This window comes from Solanum stenotomum, chromosome 12 (assembly GCF_019186545.1).
Source record: "Solanum stenotomum isolate F172 chromosome 12, ASM1918654v1, whole genome shotgun sequence".
NCBI lineage: Eukaryota > Viridiplantae > Streptophyta > Magnoliopsida > Solanales > Solanaceae > Solanum > Solanum stenotomum.
In genome coordinates, this window is record NC_064293.1 from 28238525 (window position 1) to 28258319 (window position 19795).

The 19795-nt window shown below is 36.2% G+C and overlaps 2 protein-coding genes and 1 pseudogene across 2 annotated transcripts; 2 read left to right on the forward strand and 1 right to left on the reverse strand.

Annotated features, from left to right (window-relative positions):
- The first annotated feature begins 3078 nt into the window (after positions 1-3078).
- LOC125848178 (berberine bridge enzyme-like 13) lies at positions 3079-4804 on the forward strand. Its single transcript, XM_049527999.1, has one exon. It carries the CDS (start codon positions 3090-3092, stop codon positions 4692-4694), a length of 1605 nt encoding a protein of 534 aa, XP_049383956.1. The 5' UTR covers positions 3079-3089; the 3' UTR covers positions 4695-4804.
- Positions 4805-6564: 1760 nt separating this feature from the next.
- On the forward strand, positions 6565-8145 carry LOC125848643 (berberine bridge enzyme-like 22). Its single transcript, XM_049528551.1, is given in 1 exon segment — positions 6565-8145. A coding segment is annotated over 1 exon segment (1581 nt).
- A 10591-nt stretch (positions 8146-18736) lies between these two features.
- On the reverse strand, positions 18737-19259 carry LOC125848245 (DNA-directed RNA polymerase II subunit RPB7-like; annotated as a pseudogene).
- Positions 19260-19795: the final 536 nt, after the last annotated feature.

Below are 19795 nucleotides of genomic sequence, written 5' to 3' on the forward strand. Positions count from 1 at the left end.
ATGAAAACTCAATTTGAGTTTACAATGTTGCATGTTGGCTCTATCAGATTAAGCACTTAAAAAGTATTTTATTGCAATGTGTAATTAAGTGCTTTCTTTCACCATTATTGCTTAAGTCACATCATTGTCACTAAATAGCATTACACCAAAGTCATTAGTCATTAGTACTTTGTATTAGAACACTAGTCAAACTCGAAAGAAATTTAATACTTGCTATATTTTTTTTTCAAAATATTTATCCTATTAATTTTTTTGTGATTATTTATAATAATTTTTGCGTTGTTTTTTTGATAATACAAATTTTATTTCAAAATATTTAAAGCTTTTGGATTCGAATTCACGATCAAAATTTAGAAATTTGAAATATCAAAATTTTATTTATATCACATAAGTTATCTCTCCATATAAATTTATGTTGGAGTGGGCAGGGTGTGAGCCAACACAAAATCTAAAGTTCTAAACTGATATACAAACTTTTTGGATTTTTAGATTTAAGTATTGGACTGAATTTTATTTTCAAAATTTGTGAAATTCTTTAGCATTATAAATTTTTAGATATTCAAAAAAATTATGCATTGTATTCAGTCTTACTCATATCCTATTTGTTCAATGCTAATAAATTCATTTCAAAAGTTAAATAGATTAATACCCTATTACTTTATGGAGAACTTACATAAATCTACTAGTTTAGGACTAATAACTTAGATATATTTAGTTTGTAATATTACATGCAAATCACTCCAGATACATACATATACATGTATCTAGTGTGTTATTTAGTGTGATTTTCATGTACCTGGAATCAGAGGCGGATCTAGGATTTATAGGTCGTGGGTGCCACATCGCCCAAGTAAGGTAAACAGGTCGGTTCCTTTAATTTTGGGTTACAATTCGAATTATTTATCTTTTTCGATTTTTATAAAAAAAAATTGATTAAACGTGCATGTTAGTAATATTTTCTTTTAGTTATTCTGAGATTAAAGATAACTAAACAATTCAACTTTTTTTTTTGGATTTAGTGGCATTCTCTAAAACTTTGAGGAAAAAAAGATTTTCCATATTAAAAATTCAAATTTGTATAAACCATCTAATATGTTAACTTAATATATTCATATTTCGTTGTCTTTATGTGTTGTTGGATATATATAGTAGAGAAAAAATTAAAATTGGTTTCAACCCAATTACCATCTTACTTATCAAGAACGTGAAGATCGGTCTAACATAATAATATTCATTATTTTTTAAAACTTATGTTTTTTTTTTAAAACAATTTAAATATATTCGTAGTAATATTTATGTGACTTTCATAATACAATACTCATTAATTAATAAAGAATAAACACATAATATTCATATCAAGAGATCAATATTTAGTGATAGAGAAAATAATAATAAAAGAAACTAATCACAGAAAAAAGGAGTCAATTTGAATTACGTATTAAAGAATAGTAGCAAATAAATAAGAACCAATCGGAAAAAAAAGACAAGAAAAAATAGGGAAAAAAGAGAAACGAAAAGAGCTTAGAAAGCCTTCTTCCAGTTCATACAAGAATCCAAAATATAATGTTGAGTGTGAGAATAGAACCCGCATTGCGGGTGCGGGATCTGTGTCTTTTGCCAACGGCACCAATCGCCAATTCGATCAATGGGTGGCAAATTTTATTTATAACGATTTCTTAAACACACACACACACATATATATACATACGAAGTTTTAACCGAGATCACTGGGTGCCGTGGCACCCCCACATATACATATAGATCCACCCCTGCCTGGGATACATACGAATCACGCTCGCCTCCTTTCCCAATCTCGCTAGTCTCTCTTCTATTTTTGTGTATATGGTAGAAATAATACATGTATTTAAGTGTAAGATACATAGAAAGCTCTTATTTAATGATAAGATACGTAATATTTTGAAAGTATATATAATAATATTATATATGGTAATGAAGTATATCTAATTATGTAGTTTTAAATGTAATGTAGGATAATAGATATGGATGATAGAATAACCTCAATTCTTGTTAATAATAAAAAGTCACAAGAATCAAACTATTAGGTGAATATTGGAGGAGACAATCAAGGGAAAAATATTCAATTCATGGTGAAAAAAGAGTAAAATGATGGTTCTTAGTCAAGAAAGCATAAATCTTTTTTTCAGTCTAAAAAATTTCCTTCCTTTTTTCTCCTAAAGCTCCAATTACTTTGCCACAAGTCCATGATCAAAGTTCCAAGTGTCTCCACACTTCTTTTGAGGGATCATTCTTTAATTATCTTTTCCTAAATACTACCTCCGTCCACTTTTAATTGTGATGATTTCCTTTTTTATAGTGAAACGATAAATACTTTAACTAACATTTTATGATGTACTTTTTCATCATATTAATATGCAAAAACTTGCAATCTATAATGCTTTTCGTATAGTTTTTGAATATCTATTTTTTTTGTTAAAAATGTTGAATTAATGTAATCTGATTTCACTTTGAAAATTAGTCAAATTGACTTTCAAAAAGCGAAATATTAATTAAAAGTGGATAGGCGGAGTAGTAATAGTAATTGCACATTTGGACACTAGTCAAATCTCTGTTCCTTTTTACTTGTCACAATTTACTTTTTAAAAGTCAAACAATAAGAACTTTGACTAATATTTTAAGATGTATTTTTTATTAAATTGATATGAGAAATGTTGCAATTTTATAGTACTTTTCGTATAATTTTTGAATATCTATTTTTTTTCTTTACAAAAAATCGAATTAATGTAATCTAATTTAACTTTAAAAGTTAGACATTAATTCTCGAAAAACGCAACATGACAACTAACAAGAAAATGTGGTATAAACTTTATTGCTTGAGAGAAGTGTTTATTGTATTAATATGTATGTGTATAAGTTGTATTTAGACAGGAGAGTAAACAACAAATAAGGAGAGAATCAACTAATAAAGTTTTATGATCACTAATAAGAGGGAGTAAATGATGATATGTGCAATATGTCATACAGAGTCAGCATCAAATCTTAGCTTTATCAATATATAAACACCATCAACCCCTTACACTTTCATCATCAATCAAAAAAAAATATCAATTATGGCTTCTTCAAACTGTATTATGGTTACATTAATCATAATCTTATTGTGGAGTTCTTCTTCTGTTCTTTCTGATACAATCCCTGAAAAGTTCTACCAATGTATTTGCAAGAATTCTGATTTCTCTGACTCTTTTTCCACAGCTTTCTTTACCCCAAATAATGCTTCTTTTAACACAATCTTGAATTCAACAGCTCAAAATCTCAGGTGTTTGATGCCATCAGTGCCTAAACCTGAGCTGATTTTCACTCCATTGACAGAACCTCATGTGCAAGCATCTGTAATTTGTGCGAAACAACTCAGTCTTCAGCTCAGAGTTAGGAGTGGAGGTCATGACTATGAGGGGATTTCGTACATTTCTGAAATGGGGTCTCCTTTTGTCATCGTCGATCTCTTGAAGCTTCGAGGGATCGAGGTGAATACAGAGGAGAATTCAGCTTGGGCTCAAGCTGGTGCTACTGTTGGTGAAGTTTATTATAGGATTTCAGAGAAAAGCAAAACTCTTGGATTCCCTGCTGGACTCTGTACTAGTTTGGGAATTGGTGGTCATATTACTGGTGGTGCTTATGGTTCCATGATGAGGAAATTTGGGCTTGGAGTTGACAATGTGATCGATGCTCGTATAGTCAATGCAAATGGAACCATACTCGATAGACAATCGATGGGGGAAGACCTATTTTGGGCTATTCGCGGAGGTGGAGGAGCTAGTTTTGGGATCATACTTTCTTGGAAAATGAAATTAGTCACTGTTCCATCGATTGTCACTGTTTTCACTGTCCCGAAAACACTGGAAGACGGAGCAACAAAGATTTTATACAAGTGGCAACAAGTTGCTGACAAAATCGACGATGGTCTGTTCATTAGAGTAGTCATAAATGTTGTAGATAAAAAAGATGTAAAAGGGGAAAGAACTGTTCAAACAGCTTATAACTCATTGTTTCTTGGAAATGCTGAAACTCTTTTACGAATAATGAACGAGTCTTTCCCTGAATTGGGATTGACACAAAAAGATGTTACAGAAATGAGTTGGATAGAGTCAATTTTATACATTGCAGGGTACGCGAACAACACGCCACCAGAAGTACTCCTCCAGGGGAAATCACTATTCAAGAATTACTTCAAAGCCAAATCAGACTTCATAAAAGAGCCAATACCAGAAACAGGACTCGAAGGCCTATGGAAAAGGCTATTAGAAGAGGACTCACCATTGATGATATGGAATCCATACGGAGGAATGATGGCGAATATATCAGAATCAGACACTCCATTCCCACACAGAAAAGGGGTAATTTTCAAGATTCAGTATTTAACTCTCTGGAATCAACCTGATGAAGAATTAGCCACGAAGCACGTTGATTGGATCAGGAAACTCTATAATTACATGACTTCTTATGCATCTATGTACCCAAGAGAAGCCTATGTGAATTACAGAGATCTTGATTTAGGAATGAACAAGAATGTGAATAGTAATTCGAGCTTTGCACAAGCTAGTGTGTGGGGGAACAAGTATTTCAAGAACAATTTTAACAGGCTGGTGCAAATAAAAACTATAGTGGATCCAGAAAATTTCTTCAAACATGAACAAAGCATCCCAGTAAAGGGATGATGATGTTCTCAGTTTATATTTGGCTAGTAGTAATAATATCTTTTACTTAAATGCTGTTTAATGTGGTATAATATATGGTTTAATCAAGATCATATAATATAAGTAATTTCACTTGTGTAATATTTGCTTATTAAGACTTCAAAGTAACAATTTTGATATGAATATAGGAACTTCAAGTCATTAGGACAGATTCTGATAGTGTTGTTTGGTACATGATATAAGGTGGGATATTCCAGACTTGATCATGTGATATCTAACTTTATTCCGTCTAACTTGAGATTATTTTATCGCACTGATGTAATAAATTAGTCTAAAGATTATAATCCCAAGATAATTTAGTCCGCGTACCAAAAGAACGGAAAATTATTCATACAAGTTCTTCTAGATATAGATTATTATACATAAAGTATAGGTTATTAAGTGGTGAATCATAATCACAATTAATGTAAGAGGATTTAGAACAATGGGCCTTGACTAAATAGTAAGTGACAGTTTTTGATTGACTTTTGATGACCAATGTACCTAAAATTCATATTAAGTCAATTAAACATGCACAAATGTCTCTTGTACAAAGAATTTTGTAATTGACTTGCAAATTCTTATCCCATGTGCCTAAGAGCCAATATCTACCTAACTTTGTGCAGAACCTGTCGACGCAAATTGGTGTACGTGTCAAAAGTTATATATTGTTGGTGCTTAGTAACGGATGCAGCACCTCCAACTATTTTCAACGCACAACATATAGTTAGAATTTCAATAAATAATATATATGAACTTATAATTTTAAAGTAAATTTGATATTAAGAACTTTAGCTTAAAGTCGAAGTGCTCGAGTTTAAATTCTACATATGCCTTTGCCAATATTATTCAAGTTATTTAACAAGTGAATTGCATATTCCCATTCCAAGATAGAAATCAATAGCTATGGGGCAAGGTGGAAGTTGTATACAACTAAAATTATCCACTTTCACGATAGAAATCAATAGCTAGGGGGCAAGGTGGAAGATGGAAGATGTATACAACTAAAATATCCACTCAATATATATAGATTTCAATGGCTAGTGGCAAGGTGAAAGTTGTATACAACTAAAATATTCACTTTCAAGATATAGGTTTCACCGGCATGGGGCAAGAATGGAAGATGTATTTGCGTATGTATTGGTTTCATAAGCAAAAGTGAACTTTACGATGAAACAGATATCGGTTGAGGTCAAGTTGAAAGACACATTTATATATTATGATAATAGATCCTATGTGTAATCTAGAAAATAGATTCATAAAGATAATAACTTGTAAGTGATTACACATTAAACTATATACTGACAGTGTGAGCAATTTTTTATGTTGTTAATATATATTCTAAGATTTTTTCAACTACAAGCTAAGTGACAATCAGCATTCGGCAAAGTGATATTTTTTTTTAAAGTATTGTAGCACATTCCCATTGTTGCATTCTCCACCTAGAAATTTCCAAATCAGTTGAAGTTCATAAAAAATTAAAATTAAAACCGATTGAATTACAAGAAGACAAACTACAAGTCCTCAACTACTTCTAGATAACTTCTCATTGTTCTTAACGATGTGTCCTGCATTGAAAATTAACTGAGTATTGTTAAATGATTTAACTTGTACTATACACTTAAAACGTAAAGAAATTCAAAACTATAAGCATTAGCGTACACTCTACCCTCATCCTCAGACCTGACTGTATGGGACTACACTAGATATGTTATTGTAGCACTCAAAATATTACTCTCTTCCAACAAAATTGCTTGTTCATATATGTTAGATGTTTGAATTATTCCAATTTAGAGTACCAAAAAAAGTCCATTATATACCTAAATTGCTCTTTCTTTGATGATATCAAAACATGGTTTATTCTATAGTACTACTAGTTTTCTTTCTTCTTACAATTACACCAATTAGCTATGAAAATCTTCAAGATTTTGCTACATGCATGTCTTTTCACACTACTTCAACCTCTTCAAGTGTTGTTCATTCCCAACAATCATCTTCATATACATATCTTCTACAAGAATCTCAACAAAATCCAAGATGGTTAAATTCAACATCACTACTTAAGCCATCATTCATAGTGACACCAAAGACACAAAATGAGATCCAAGGGGTAATTCTTTGTGCCAAGAAACATGGTTTATAAGTTAGAGTGATGAGTGGAGGTCATGATTATGAAGGACTATCTTTTCTTTGCAAAAACCCTTTCATTATCCTTGATTTAATCGAGTATCGATCGATTAACATTGACATAGAAAATGAAACTGCTTGGATTCAAAGTGGTGCAACTATTGGTGAAGTTTACTATAACATAGCCAAGAAAAGTAACATTCTTGGATTTCCAGCTGGCTTATGTCCAAGTGTTGGTGTTGGTGGACACTTTAGTGGAGGTGGCATTGGCACCATGATGAGAAAATATGGCCTGGCTGCTGATAATATCATTGATGCTAGTTTTGTTGATGCAAATGGTAGAATTCTAAACAGAAAAACAATGGGAGAAGATGTATTTTGGGCAATTAGAGGAGGTGGAGGAGCTAGTTTTGGAGTAATATCAGCCTGGAAAGTGAAACTAGTTCGCGTTCCATCTCTCGTCACAGTTTTCACAATTCACAAGAGGTTAGATCAAGAAGGTGTCAAGCTTGTACATAATTGGCAATACATAGCTAGTAAACTACCCGAGGGTCTCTTCATTCGAGTACTCATTCAACAAATCGATGGAGTTGATAGCCAGGGGAATGTGAAGCAAGCTGAAGTCTTGTTCAATTCACTCTTCTTAGGACTTAAAACTGACCTGATTTCTGTTATGAACACGAATTTCCCTGAATTAGCCTTGAAGACGGAAGATTGCACGGAGATGAGCTGGATAAAATCCGTCCTCTACTTAACCGGTTACCAAAAAGGCGAACCACTAGAAGTCCTGTTGGATAGAAAAACACAATATAAAAGCAACTTCAAGGCAAAATCAGATTTCGTCGTTGAGCCAATGCCTGAAAGTGTTTTCCAGGGGATTTCAGAGAGGTTTTTGCACCAAAAACTAGTTTTCATGATAATGGATCCATTAGGAGGTAAAATGGATGAAATTGACGAATATGAAATACCGTTTCCTCATAGAAAAGGGAACATTTACAACATACAATACATAGTGAAATGGGATTCAAATGAGGGATCCAATGAACATTTGTATTGGATCCAAAATCTTTACAAGTACATGGAGCCATATGTGTCGAATTCACCAAGAGCGGCTTATATCAGCTATAGAGATCTTGATTTGGGAATCAATCAACAAGGTAATTACTCAAGTTATCGACAAGCTATCATGACTTGGGGTAGCAAGTATTTTAAAGGTAACTTTCAAAGATTGGCAAAAGCAAAACATCAAATTGATCCAAACAACTTTTTCACAAATGAACAAAGTATTCCTCCTCTTTGTTGTTAGTTACAAAATATATGGCTTCACAACTTTCATTATAATAGCTGGCATCTTATTGTTGTTGATCAGACAAAATAAATCATAAATGTTATTGCAAAAACTACTTTAATTTCAGTTCAACCAGTCATAAATGCAAGTTTATGCAAAAGTAGAAGATTAGTGAATTTAACACAAATTCATCATACAAGTGAGGGTGCACGTGCTCATTAACTTCGAAAACAATTATGTATATATGTTGGAATGTATGCGTCCACTAGTCTAGATGGGACCAGGTCCTCAGCACAGTTAAATTAACAGGAAATAACAGAACGTACTGAAAGTAAAGATTGCACAACAACTTTACGTGGAAACCTCCTTGCTCAAGGGAGTAAAACCACGACCTGGCCTGCCAGGACTTTTCAAAACTTCTTTCACTAAACTTCTCCAAGCGAAACGCAAAAACAAGTTTACAAACTGGGATTAACCTACTAATCCCAACTCTAAGCAATACCTCCTATTACTTAAATGAGCCAGAGCAGATACAATACCGCTCACTATACTAATCCTAACTGATTAATATAGACTTTTTAGAGTAAGAATCTAAGTTACCTTTAACCTAGTTCTTACAATGATTCAAACAAGTTTGAAACGTTTCTTTCACAAGTGAAACGGATCTTACAATATCAGAACTATTACAAGCAACAAACTCACAGCTGGTGCAAAAAGCTCTTGAAGCAATTGATCAAATCCCTTGCTGTTCTTGAAGCTTGAAAGACTCACACACACCTTTTGAATGAATGAATATTCTTGTATGTTTGTTTAGTATATACCACAAAAAGTTATTACCAAATGTACAAGCAACCTCCTTGTTTCTGATTTGTGAAGTACTCTGCAGCTTCACCAACTTTTCTGACGCAGACAACTTTTACAACTGTACCGCACTTTGACAGCTGGCAGAGTATTCATATTCTGCAGAGGACCAGGTCCCTACATTTGTGAGGAGATCATCAAAACACCAAGGACATAAGTTCTTATCAATTTCCCCCTTTTTGATGATGACAAACAACCTGCAAAAACTCCTCTCGTGAGGGAACACACATTCATTCAAATATATAGCAAAATTCCCCCTTTGTTAGTGCCCCAATAACAACCATAACAACCAGTTCAGTTCCCCCTTAGTTCAGTGCCCCTCACAGTTTCTAACAACACAGTCACCACCGTTCCCTTAAACCCATAACTTCACAACCGTTCCCTTATTCGCATAACTTTACAACAAACATTCCCCCTTTTGACATCATCGAAAAGAAGAAGCAATAAACGTATGCAAGCTAAATGCTAGGCAATAAAGAATTCAGGGCCTTGGGCCACACAGAACATGTGTATGTAAGCATAAAGAAAATATTAAGCCACACATGAACAAGGCACTTAACAAAAATGAAGCATCATATCATATATACTGACCACTGTAGTTTAGTCAAAACAAAACGAGACACAGGATACAAGAAACGAGTCAAGACACATTTAGGACAGAGGGGGAGAGAGATTGAAAGTACGCATCAACAACAACATGCGCTCATTGGCACTCTCATGGGCCTGTATCAGTTGCTTGTTTAGGGACTTAATGTCCTCATTTAAAGAGGCAATTGTCTTCAACAGCATTGTGTTTTCGTCCCTTAATTCTTTGAGCAACAGGTCGTGACCCTCACTGGTACCAGGCCCCCTAGAAACTGTCTTCTGCAGTTCAGACTTCAGTCTAGTGATTTCAACCTCCTTATCGCGCAGAATGTTAGTGAGATCAGTCACCTCCCTTCTAAGAATAGCCTGCTGTTCCAAGACATCTGCCACCTGAGATCTGCCCTTAGCTGGTCCCTCAATGCACTCACATTCTAGTAGAGTAGACATAGTGAACATTTGTTTGGTAGTACCAGGTACCCCTCTTCCCACTGGGACTTCAAAATGGTTAAAGACAAAGTTAAGCAAATACCCATAAGGAATTTCGTGCGTCGCATTCTTCCATGTCATTACTCTATGCATGTGTTCAAGCATAATTGCAGGCAGATTAATTTCCTCAAGCTCATCAAGTTTTTCCATGAGGAAAAGATCAGCAGCAGAGGCTACGGTTCTCTTCTCAGTCCTGGGCACCATGACTTTGTTAATAAACTCAAACATCAATTGATACTCCCATTTAAGGAACTTCTTAGGAAGACCTGCACGCTTGACGTCTCCTCGTTTGGTGGCAAGCTTCGAGAAATCACCAGATAGTTTGCATTCTTCAATAGTTCGAACACCCACGACGGGCACTCCAAGAATAATTCCCAGAGTTTCTTCATCAAGATGAATCTCCACATTCCTGACTATCGTTATGATTCCACCACCTTCCAGTAGTTCCATTTTGTAGAAGAACTCACGCACTTCAGGTTCATGTAGATATGGAACTGGTGGTGCAAACAAATGATTCCAGCCTTGAATGGTAACAACATCAACCAAATTGCCCATACCAAACAATGTGTTAATGTCAGGATCAAAGACTCTACCATTCAAGAACTTTTGTTGTTCCATATTCTCTACCCGCTCTTTTCTAGTCAGCTCTTTTTCTTTGATTGGATTTTTAATTGTAGGACCAGGTCTCTGCTTTCTTCCTGTTTCTCCCTGTGCAGGAGATGGCTAAACTTTATCCTTCCCAATCTTTGCAGTAGATTTCCTTGTAGATTTTCTTCCCCCTTTTTGAATTCCCTTTGATTTAATCCTTTCTTCTTCACCTTCTCTCCTCCTTCTTAACACATACTTGACAGCATCTTCAGATTCACTTTCACTATTCTTAATAGACACAGGCATAGAAGCAGGATGTTCAGGTTTAACCCCTTCTCTTCTCTTCTTCCTAGTTCTGTCCGTGTGGGCTTTGTTTGCAGCGATGGCACTCCCCATAACTTTTTGTGCTTCACTCCTTGTAATATACTTCCTTTTGTCTCCTTTAGAACAAGGCATTTCCAACTTTCCCTTCCCTTTTCTCTGTCGCTCCTTTGCTCTTTCAGAAGAGTTTTCAACAATGTCAGCCTCAGATGTACCTTTAACTCCTTCCAACTCAGAAACCTGTATTTGAGATTGGTTTGTTCCACGCATTCCCCTTGAGCGCCATTTTAACGGAACCTCTTCATCTTCTTCCTTATCGCTTCCAACATCAAATGATTTTGGTGTTTGGTCAAAGATAGGCTCATTTTTGGGAAGGACTTGATCCGGTGACTCCAACTCATACTCCAGAGAAAAGGGTTGAATATCCCCTCTTAAAAAGGCTAAACCTTGAACGGCCACAGTTCATCACCAGCAGTTAGGGTCTCATTAGGTTTTGCCACAGATTGTGCTTCCAAGAAGGGGGATTTTTCACTAGATAGGACCAGAGTGGGAGAGCACTCCAAGGTATTTTCGGAGGTAAGAACAGGGGAGACTAAATTGTCGGCCGGCGAGCATAAGGGTTCAACTATTTCGTCGGCACCACAAACAGGAGTGGAGGGGGACTCTTCAGGAGGAGGATCAGGGAAGTTAAAAGGGTTAGGGTTTTCAGAGGACTCAGAGATAGACATTTTGAGAAGAAGAAAGAAGAAACTTGGAGAGAGGTTTAGAGAGATATGTTAATTAAATTTGAAAGAAAAAAAATCCTCCAAGAGAAATTAAATAGAAAAGGTAACGGGTCTCAATGGAGGTGACCTTTGGTATTAAAAACGACAAGACGTTTTTGAACTGACACGATGAATGGGCTAGAGACACGTGGCAGAGATGTTTGACTTTAGACAGTGTAGTATAATTGATATTAACCTCGTGAGGACCAGGTCCTCCTTTCAGTTTGTCACTCTATCTGTGTGATTAAACATTCTCTTCAGCTAGACACACCATGAGTGTATACCTGCATTAGGGTACAAAAGTGAATTCTATTTTGACACACATTTCAACAAGCATAGATACCTGCCCTCCTTAACATAATCAAATAAAGAAGACGTCTTTACTTAGCGACTTTGTAAAGATGTTTGCCAGCTGGTCTTCAGTTTTGCAGAACCTCATCATCACATTTTGCTTTTCTACATTGTCTCTTAGGAAGTGATGCCTTATATCTATGTGCTTTGTTCTCTTGTTCTGGACCGGATTTTTGGCCATGTTCATGGCGCTTGTATTATCGCAGACAAGAGGAATAGTGTCTGTAAGTACTCCAAAATCTTCCAGCTGCTGCTTTATCCATAGCAATTGTGCACAGCATGATGCAGCAGCCACATATTATGCTTCTGCAGTAGACAATGCCACTGAATTTTGCTTCTTTGTTCCCCATGAAATCAAGGTTGATCCCAGGAAGTGTGCCATGCCTGATGTGCTTTTTCGATCGACAAGAAAACCTGCATAATCCGCATCAGCATAACCTATAAGATCAAAAGAGTCATTAGTAGGATAGAAGAGAACCAGGTCCTGAGTTCCCTTCAAGTATCTCAGGATACGTTTGGCTGCCTTAAGGTGAGACTCTTTTGGTGCTGCTTGAAATCTTGCACACATCCCTACAATGAACACTATATCGGGCCTACTTGCAGTGAGGTACAAGAATGACCCAATAATTCCTCTATACATGGTCTGATTGACCTCCATACCATTTTCATTTTTATCAAGTTTCACACTTGTGCTCATAGGAGTATCCAGCACCTTTGCCTCAAGAAGATTAAATTTCGTAAGCAGCTCTTTGATATACTTTTCTTGGCATATTGAAGTGCCTTGAGGGGTTTGTTTGATCTGCAACCCTAGGAAGAAAGTGAGTTCTCCCATCATGCTCATTTCAAATTCGTTGCTCATCAAATTAGAGAATTCCTTGCAGAGTGAATTTGTAGTGGCTCCAAAGATGATATCATCCACATAAACCTGCACAATCAACAACTCCTTTCCTCTGGATTTCAAGAACAATGTATTATCAATTTTACCTCTTTTGTACCCATTTGCAAGAAGGAATTTTGACAGTCGTTCATACCAAGCTCTAGGGGCTTGTTTTAAACCATACAGAGCTTTGTCTAACTTTAGCATATGATTTGGCAGTTCTGTATCTTCAAAGCCTGGAGGTTGCTTGACATACACTTCTTCTTTCAGATTTCCATTGAAGAAAGCACTCTTGACATCCATTTGAAACAGTTTAAATTCCATATGAGCAGCAAATGCTATTAAGATTCTGATGGCTTCCATTCTGGCTACAGGAGCAAAGGTCTCATCATAATCAATTCCCTCTTCTTGGTTGTAACCCTGTACCACCAGTCTTGATTTATTTCTAGTAATGATCCCATGCTCATCCAGTTTGTTTCTGAAGACCCATCTGGTCCCAATAATGGTTCTGTCAAGTGGTCTGGGGACCAGGTGCCATACCTTACTTCTCTCAAACTGATGAAGCTCTTCCTGCATTGAAGTCACCCAGTCTACATCCTTCAAAGCTTCCCTAATGTTTTTGGGTTCAACGGATGATATGAATGCTGAATGTGCAACTAGATTTCTTGATTTGGACCTAGTTTGAATTCCCGAGTCAAGTGGAGAGGTGAGACTGTCTAGAGGATGAGAAGATTGATGTTTCCATCCAGATTTTCTGGTAATCTCTTCTTCTCTGTCAGCATCAGAATTTCCTTCATCTTCTTCAAGATTTTGAGACACTGTTTCCTGTGATGCATTTGAGGGACCAGGTCCTCTTAAGTGTTCTGCATCATTCTCTTTTGCGCCCTGATCATCCTGTGGCTTGTTCATCAGCTCCTCAACCTCGTAGTCCTTATTGTTCTGTCTTCTTGTACCCAATTCATCAAACTTGACGTGCATGCTTTCTTCAACACAAGAAGTTTTTTTGTTGAACACCCTGTAAGCCTTGCTTGTAGATGAGTACCCAACAAATACTCCCTCATCACTTCTGGCATCAAACTTGCCTAGATCATCCTTTCCATTTTTCAGCACAAAACATTTGCACCCAAAAGGCTTGAGATGAGCAATTGAAGGCTTTCTGTCATTTAACAACTCATAAGGTGTTTTCTTGATGATTGTTCTGATAAGACACCTGTTTGTCACATAGCAAGCTGTATTAACTGCTTCAGCCCAAAAATTCATTGCAAGTTCTGAATCAATCAGCAACGTTCTAGCAATATCCACCAGAGTTCTGTTTTTTCTTTCAACAACTCCATTTTGCTGAGGAGTTCATAGTGCTGAGAAGTTGTGGCTGATTCCATTTTCTGCGCAAAACCCTTCAAAAATAGAGTTTTCAAACTCTGAACCATGATCAGATCTGACACTGGCTATCCTACAGTTTATCTTCAATTGAATGGCTTTGACGAAAGTGATCAGAATTTCAACAGTCTCATCCTTTTTCCGCAAAAACATATTCCAGGTGTACCTGGAGAAATCATCAACAATTACAAGAATATATTTTTTACCTCCTCTGCTTTGAACCCTGACCGGTCCACACAAATCCATGTGAAAAAGTTCTAGAGGTCTGGTAGTGCTCACACTCCTTTTTGCCTTGAAAGATGATCTTGTTTGTTTTTCTTTTATACAGGCGTCACAGACTTTGTCATTTGAGAACTTCAGCTTTGGTAATCCGCGGACCAGGTCCCCTGCAACAAGTTTGTTGAGTAAAGAGATACTTACATGACCTAGTCTTTTATGCCAGAGATTTTCATCGTCAGTTTGAGCACTCAGACATGACAGGCTGGCTCCTTCAATAGAATCAAGATCAGCAACATACATATTCTTGACTCTTTTTGCAGACATCGCAACTTTCTTAGTTGCACAGTTTGTAACCACACAGCTGTCAGACAAGAACTTGACTTCATTTCCCTTGTCGCAAATTTGTGAGATGCTCAACAGATTGTATTTTAAACCCTCCACATAGTGTACATTATTTATCGAATTATCAGCCTATCTCCCTATTCTGCCAATACCAAGGATAGAGCCTTTCTTTCCACCACTAAATGACACACCACCACCTTGGTGTGCTTCTAAAGAGAGGAAGTTTGAAGTGTCTCCTATCATGTGCCTTGAGCATCCACTGTCCATATACCAGCACTGACTTTTTCCTCTCTTCTGCATAGAAATCATTTGTTAGATTTAGGAACCCACTTCAGACGGAGTTCCCAGTAATCATTAAGAGGTCTGATAAGAAACCTTTTTGTCCAGTGAGGCATGATGTTTTTTCTGAAACAATACGGGGGATCAGGTCCCTTATGTCTCCTTTTAGCATCATTTTCAGATCTAGCAAATCTCTCATGTCTTTCCTTAGCTTTTCTCAGAATCTCACAATTTTCTTTCAGATGACCATTTCGACCACAGTGAGTACATAAAAGATTGTCAGATACAGACACATACTTGCTATGGGGATTATAGGGAGGCTCTAATGGTCTGCATCCCAACTCTTTCTTTCCATTGAAACTTTGATTGGACATATTAGAGAGTATCTTAGAAGAGTCCGTCCATTTTAGAGAATGACTTAATTCTTCCTTGACCTTACTTAAATCTTTTCTTAGTTGAGAATTTATTTCAAGAGAAGCGACTAGCTTGGACTCAAAATTTTTTAGCTTTTCTTCCAGTTCTTCCTCAAAGATGCTAAGCTTTCTCTTCCCACCTACTGAGTTTCCAGGGTCATTCTCGGATGTTATGTTACAAGTCTCTAGAATACCTATCCCTTCACTAATTTCAGCAACTTGAGACATGAGAGCAGAATTCCTGTCTTCACACAAACTTAATTTTTTATTCAACATTAAGTTTTCAGTGGTTCGTTCATCAACATAATCAATAAGCAAAGCAGCAAGTTTCCTCAAATTTTCTATAGGCAGATTATCTAGATCATCTTTAAGGTCAAAAAGAGTTACCTCATCTGAATCCTCTTCATCATCAGAATTTGCCATTAAGGAGAAAATAGAGTTGAAAATGCTTTCATTATCCTCAATGGCCATCATTGAGACATCCTCATGATTCTCTTCATCTTCTTCTGATTCACTTGAGTCATTTCCCCACACAGCAAAGGCCTTTCTCACCATCTGATCCGCATGTGCCTTCCTTCGAGCATGGTCTGGGACCAGGTCCCTCTTGCGAGGTCTGGTGTCATGAGTTTCCTGCTTTGTACTGGGGCAGTTCCTCATGAAGTGTCCAGGCTTACCACACTTATGGCAGAGATCGTTTGCAGTAGCAGTTCTGCTGGAAGGGATTTTCTTTTGGAAGCCTCCATGCTTCTTTAAGATCTTCTGAAATCTTCTAGTGACATATGCCATCTCATCCTCCTCTTCAGGTTCTTTACTTTGAGATATTTTCAAAGCAATGGACTTCTCCTTCTTTCCTTCTTTCACAGTTGTCCCCTGTTTCTTGTTCATCTCATAGGTATGAAGGTTCCCAATCAGTTCGTCCATAGAAAGTGTCATAAGATCTTTGGCTTCTGTTATGGCATCCACCTTGCTTTCCCAAGATTTTGGAAGTACCTTGAGAATCTTGCGAATTTGCTTGCGGACAGGAATTGGCTCACCCAGCCCTCTCAGCTCGTTGGTGATAGAGGTGAATCTTGAGTTCATCTCAAAGATGGATTCCCCTTCCTTCATACTGAAATTTTCATACTGAGTGGTAAGCATATCAACTTTAGATTTTTTTACTCGTTGAGTTCCTTCATGGGCTGTTTGAAGATAATCCCATATCTCATTGGCAGTTTCACAAGCAGAAATCCTGTTGTACTCATCTGCTCCAATTCCGCACACCAAAATCTTCTTTGCTTTGTAGTTCTTTTCTATCTTACTCTTATCTGCCTCGTTGTAGTCCTTTCTGGTTTTGACAACAGTGGTAGTAATCTCTCCATCTTCACTTCCTTTGTAGGAACATATGGACCATCAAGGATGATATCCCATAGCTCAGAATCCTCAGCGTTGATATAGTCGTGCATTCAATTTTTCCACCAGCCATAATATTGTCCATTAAAACGCGGTGGTCTGGTAGAAGATTGTCCTTCCTCCATGTTGGGTGGAGCAGCCATTCCGTCAGGATCTTTCCTTTTCTTGGTGTTAACCAGAGAGAAAAGACTTGCTCTGATACCACTTGTTGGAATGTATGCGTCCACTAGTCTAGATGGGACCAGGTCCTCAACACAGTTAAAATAACAGGAAATAACAGAACGTGCTGAAAGTAAAGATTGCACAACAACTTTACGTGGAAACCTCCTTGCTCAAGGGAGTAAAACCACGACCTGGCTTGCCAAGACTTTTCAAAACTTCTTTCACTAAACTTCTCCAAGCAAAACGCAAAAGCAAGTTTACAAACTGGGATTAACCTACTAATCCCAACTCTAAGCAATACCTCCTATTACTTAAATGAGCCAGAGCAGATACAATACCGCCCACTATACTAATCCTAACTGATTAATATAGACCTTTTAGAGTAAGAACCTAAGTTACCCTTAACCTAGTTCTTACAATGATTCAAACAAGTTTGAAACGTTTCTTTCACAAGTGAAACGGATCTTACAATATCAGAACTATTACAAGCAACAAACTCATAGCTGGTGCAAAAAGCTCTTGAAGCAATTGATCAAATCCCTTGTTGTTCTTGAAGCTTGAAAGACTCACACACACCTTTTGAATGAATGAATATTCTTGTATGTTTGTTTAGTATATACCACAAAAAGTTATTACCAAACGTACAAGCAACCTCCTTGTTTCTGATTTGTGAAGTACTCTGCAGCTTCACCAACTTTTCTGACGCAGACAGCTTTTACAGCTGTACCGCACTTTGACAGCTGGCAGAGTATTCATACTTTGTAGAGGACCAGGTCCCTACATTTGTGAGGAGACCATCAAAACACCAAGGACATAAGTTCTTATCAATATATAGTTTGAGATCTAAGATATATTTCATTAGACATTATAAAAACACTAAAACTAATTTGGTGCGCTAATTTAAACCCTGTGCCCCCTCCTCAGTTTGAGATGATAATTTTTTTTGGTTTTTGTGGATTTGGTAGTTTCGATCTTGTGACCTCATGGTGCAAAGTGAAGGTCAAAACCATCACTTGACAAAGTAAACTTTATGTACTAAAGTCATTTAATTCAAAATTATACGTTATTACATTAGTTTTCTATTTCTATGTTTTATAAAAAAATTACATGAATCAATACGGAATGACATGCTTTAACTAACGTGCATAAACCGTTGGTGATGCACTCATCGTCTTCAAATCCTAGATTCAACAAGAATGCGGGAAGAGAGTCGGTTGAACTACTCGTCCAATTCATGCAAAAAAAATATAAGAAAAATAAATATTAGTATAAGGATGTCTAACATTTAGGAACGAAAACAAAAAAAATATCCAGAATGAAGGAGTTAAAACACATGAATAAGCAACGAGTTACAAATTATTGGTATTTCCCATATGTTTTCATTTTTTTCTTTTTTCATATTCATATTAGTTGTGTTCACTGTTGAAGGAAATAATACTTTATCCAAGGTAATAATATATATATGCACAAGCGAAAGACCCAAGAATGGTTATATAGAAGAAACTTATTAATGAGTAGCCAGTGAAGAATTCATTTCTGAAGATGAAGCTTTTACACAATAGTTTAACCATGAAAACATAAGGTACAGCATCAAGCATTTGTGCCTGGATCACTGATTCACACCCAGGAAATCATCCTTTATCGTACCAATACAGAAAATTTCTGTGGCATCAAAACGTGTTCCAATAATCTTCAACCTAACTTCACTTTCCTTGTGAATTTTAGCCGAACCATCTGAAGTTGTATAATTTGGCACATCCCCCGACTGAAACTCCATGTCATCAGGTATTAAGTGATTTGAGACAAAAATCTGCACAGCCCCTGCTTCAGCAAAAAATCCCATCTTGTTAACCATGGTCACAACAGCTTCCAAAATTTCACCTTTAAAGGACACATTCATACTTCACTCTGAAACTAACAAAACCCGTTCCATCACGAATTAATCCTTTTCCAACACTTTCAATCCCAGTAATCGCCACTAGAAAACCATGTCGATCCACCACTGCAAGTTCCTTCTACATCTTTCATTAGTTTTGAAACAAGTTTTTCACCAACATCACGACCAAAGTGACGAGGATGAAGCTGCATATTTCTCTCCAATACTATCTGGAAAAACATGTTTGCGGAAGAAGAAGATACGTTGTTGATCCAAGTTGAACTAGTGAAGCTTATGAAGAAGTAAGAACGGACAGATATTTATATTGGCCAGGAACTAACAAATCTTAATTAAACATAAATAAGGAAATACCATAAATAATAAATCCTAAACTAGTAAGGAATTCTAAACCACTAAGAAATCCTAACCTTGGTTTATTTCCTATGATTTTTCACGAAACTTATAGATATTTTTAATACTTTTTAGAACTTATGTGTATAAATCATATATATTTTAAACAGTCAAATATTTTTTCCGAAAATTATAACCAAACACATGGTGAAACTTCATCCAAAATTTCTTGCCAAAAATATTTGAAAATTTATAGTCAAACGTTAACTAAGACGCACCTAGAATAGTGATCAAAAAATTGGAAAGTTATTCTACGGACAAAAAGAATATTAACTAATTTATGCTTATATTAATGACCTTTAAAATAAAGATGAACAAATATATGTCCAGATTTAACGTTATTTTTTACTCGAATCTTCATTTAATA

What these genes read in the sequence shown, in the direction of transcription:
- LOC125848178 (XM_049527999.1), top strand. Translation starts at nt 3,090, where the DNA reads ATGGCTTCTTCAAACTGTATTATGGTTACATTAATCATAATCTTATTG.